The sequence below is a fragment of the Humulus lupulus genome, chromosome 5 (genome assembly GCF_963169125.1).
Source record: "Humulus lupulus chromosome 5, drHumLupu1.1, whole genome shotgun sequence".
Classification (NCBI taxonomy): Eukaryota; Viridiplantae; Streptophyta; class Magnoliopsida; order Rosales; family Cannabaceae; genus Humulus; species Humulus lupulus.
In genome coordinates, this window is record NC_084797.1 from 168,584,061 (window position 1) to 168,587,353 (window position 3,293).

At 40.2% G+C, this 3,293-nt stretch overlaps 1 protein-coding gene across 4 annotated transcripts; it reads right to left on the bottom strand.

Moving 5' to 3' along the window:
* Positions 1–788: 788 nt before the first annotated feature.
* On the bottom strand, positions 789–3,001 carry LOC133777838 (inositol-tetrakisphosphate 1-kinase 1-like). 4 transcript variants are annotated; one of them, XR_009868861.1, is made up of 3 exons: positions 1,619–3,001; positions 1,380–1,486; positions 789–1,093 (listed from the first exon to the last, which is right to left on the bottom strand). XR_009868861.1 is itself a non-coding variant. In XM_062217587.1 (2 exons), the coding sequence occupies exon 1, from the start codon at positions 2,743–2,745 to the stop codon at positions 1,633–1,635; it is 1,113 nt and encodes a 370-aa protein (XP_062073571.1). In that variant the 5' UTR covers positions 2,746–3,001; the 3' UTR covers positions 1,140–1,486; positions 1,619–1,632. The 4 variants fall into 4 exon arrangements, 2 of the variants coding, with proteins under 2 accessions (XP_062073571.1, XP_062073572.1); XR_009868862.1 differs by having other exon boundaries at positions 1,585–3,001; XM_062217587.1 differs by lacking the exon at positions 789–1,093 and having other exon boundaries at positions 1,140–1,486.
* Between the last annotated feature and the right edge of the window lie 292 nt (positions 3,002–3,293).

Sequence of the window (3,293 nt, forward strand, 5' to 3'; positions counted from 1 at the left end):
CTTTTCAAACAAATCCATGAGTAATACTGTTTCCCTCTTAACAATTCACAGCTATCTCCAATTCGACTGTCAAACAGCCAACAGAGCACTGACTTCTTCAAAAGTTAATCTATCTTACCCTAATAATAAATTTTACTAAGGTGGATTCAGGTCCGTCACTTCTCATGGGACATTAGCTGCCAAAATCTTCATACATCCATTTAAGGAGTATTTGGACACACTTCTAGGCTACAGGGTTGTGTCATAACCGACTTAAATGAATGACAGCGTAAACAAGGTGAAGGAAGAGGATGAAAAAATTTATTGTCAGTGAAAGCCACTGAATCATCAGGTTTTATTTAAAAAAGGTCCAATTTAACGTTGTCCTCGCGATTTCAGACCAAATAATAGTTTACATTTAAATGTACAACCAAAAAAGAGGAAAAAAAAATAATCACACATACATTGGTGAGACAGAATTTGTAACTCAACGCATCAACCAGACAAACAAGAAGATATAGGACATGGTGATGGCCCAATAAAAAATTATCTTGATTCTAGTATATACTTCTTTATCAGGCAGGCCATGATATGAATATAAGCAGTTCGAATTCAGCAAACTTCTCGGCTTCTGATCACTATACAATCCGTACCGAGCTGACTGACATATTTGAAACTTAGTCTACACATGCATCTGGCGTGCAAAATTTTGAAAGAATCTATAAACCATGCAAACCCTAGGCAGAGTACATCATACAAAAACAGAATCTCTACCATACATATCATACTATCATATCAGACCAAGCCAATACGACAAAACAGATAAATTCATTAAATCGAAAAAGTTATAATCATGTATACCAGAGCCATATGTAGCAAGGAAGAAACAAAATAACTTCATGTCCTCAAATTGAAATATACCTTCATGAGGAATAATAAAGAAATGAAGGACAAAATATTTGGTGTATTTCCATTCTCAACTTGCATGAGACACGCCAGTTCAAAGAAATCCTTTCTTCAGATCAATAATCACATCGACAAACAATCACTTTCCAACGATCAAAGAAATGTATTCATATAGAAAACATAAGACCTGCCTCATAGTAGCCAAACCCTGGATTTAGTGAAGTTGAATTAGTTTCGACAAAATTCCACAGATATATTTGGAAATGGAGTCATATCAATCAATTTCATCAGCAATCAAATAAGTTCAAGAAAAAAGAAAATTGATTAGCCTAAAAAATTGAGAATATTGAAACTAAAATGCGACTGACAAAATCGCAAAATCCATTTAGTAAAATTGCCAGCGGCGAAAAACTAGAACTGTTTGTAAGCAAGGAAAGACTTTAAGCCTCAAGTACAACTTGACTTTCCTAAAACTGAAAGTATTTGAGAAGTACCTATCTCCATAGGAACGGTGGCTGGAATTTACATTATCACCACTGCGCACCAACCAATGCTGTCTCAACAGGTTAAACTGTAGCCTACTCATTCAGCACTGTTTCAACTGCAATCGAAACCAAATGTGCAACTCGCTTCCATCAACAAATTGGTGAAAAAGGCCAAACTGCGTATAATCAAATTCCGAAGACCAAAATCACTAACCATATGAAAAACAAGTTCCACTCATATCACGTACCCTCATTTCCTGATTCATACTTGAATTGGTTTCTCCTCTTCTCTGCCAATAGGGGAAACTGGTAGAACTCCATCTTCACCATCACTGCTGCAAGTATTGCTTAGAAGTTTTCTCACTTCTTTTTCACAGCTATGGTCATCAACGCCATTCTCATCTTTCTCCGCCATAACCTTTTCTGCCTCTCTCTCTTTCTTGTGCATTATGTCGCAAAAGAAATCCGTCATTACTCTCTCATAGCCTGGCATTTTTGCATACCCAGGAAAATAATTGATGTCAATTATAAGGTACCGGTTTCCAAACCTGGCATCCCGAATAACGTCGAAGTTGAACAGATGCAATTTCATAGCCCGCCGTAAGCCCCTTGCAATTTCGATAAGCAAGCTCTGAGGCGGCATCTCGGTTTCGTCCAAATGCATCTTCTTATAGTACTTATCGTCAGTTCTCTCGTTGGTAGCGAGATTCGACACCTGCGAGAAAGACAACAAGCCCTCCAAGCTACCCACTTTCTCCTCCTCCGACACGTCTGGCAGCGACTTCCTCTTCACGCATTTAACATACTCCCCAACCACATATACCTTAAAAATCACCCCACCATGGTTCACAAACTCCTGCAAAACAATAGGCGGCTTCAGCTTGTTGAGACTGTCGTGGTTAAAGACGAGCGCCATCTTATGAGACTTGGCGCTTCCGTCAGCCACAAGAGGCTTCGCGATTACCGGAAACTTGAGCCCCTCCCATGCCGGCCGATCGAGCAACGTTTCTTTATCATAAATCACTATCTGCTTCGGAATCCCAAACGTCTCACTCCGGTCCTCAATCCTCAACTCCGACACCACCTGCAACATCGATATCCGGTTATGTAGCCGCTCGATCGCCTCAGGCGAGTCAATGATCACCGCATTAGGGTTAATAACCCTAAAATCCTCTAACTGCCGCCGCCAATCAACGCCGTAAAGCTTGTGAAGGACACAATCGAACGGTCCCTGGTCTGCCAGCGGACGGTCCTCGTCGATGCGAACAAGATCGACGCCGCGAGACTTCGCAAGGCTCACAAGCGAATCTTGAATGAAGCTGTGCTGCTTCTTCGGCGCCAGCGCATAGCCTACGCCGAACCTCCGCTCCGCCATTGATGATTCACACTAACCAAACCCTTTCGAAAAAGACAAAAAAGAACACAGCGAAGACGAAGACAATCCCCGCAAAATGGTACCAAAACGCTCATAAAATCAATCAATTCACACATTCACGGTCAAAGAAATCAAAGGTCCGATATTCAAATTTTCAATTAATTAAACCTAAATCGGTTTTCAAAACTCCATTGTTGAGCTTCGAAGAAATCGATACAAGCAGGTGAATATGGATAGGAAAGGTGAGAAAGAAACAAGGGTGGGTGATGGATATATATAGCTTCGACTAGGGTTAAGAGTGTAGAGAGGTGATCATGATAAAATAACCAAGGTTAGTATGGAAAGACGGATCAATTTGCACACGTGGCATATTCTTTGGCTAATATGCGGATTCGCGGCGCGTGTGAAGTGGTAGGTCATGGAAAAATTACAGTTGCAAAGTTGTGCTAAATTGACGCGTGGGTTTTAAAACAAAAATAAAAAAATTGACGTGTGGGTTATATATAGTCAATGATTATTTATTTATTCTTTTTTAATTCTTTCTTTCT

What these genes read in the sequence shown, in the direction of transcription:
- LOC133777838 (XM_062217587.1), bottom strand. Translation starts at nt 2,745, where the DNA reads ATGGCGGAGCGGAGGTTCGGCGTAGGCTATGCGCTGGCGCCGAAGAAG.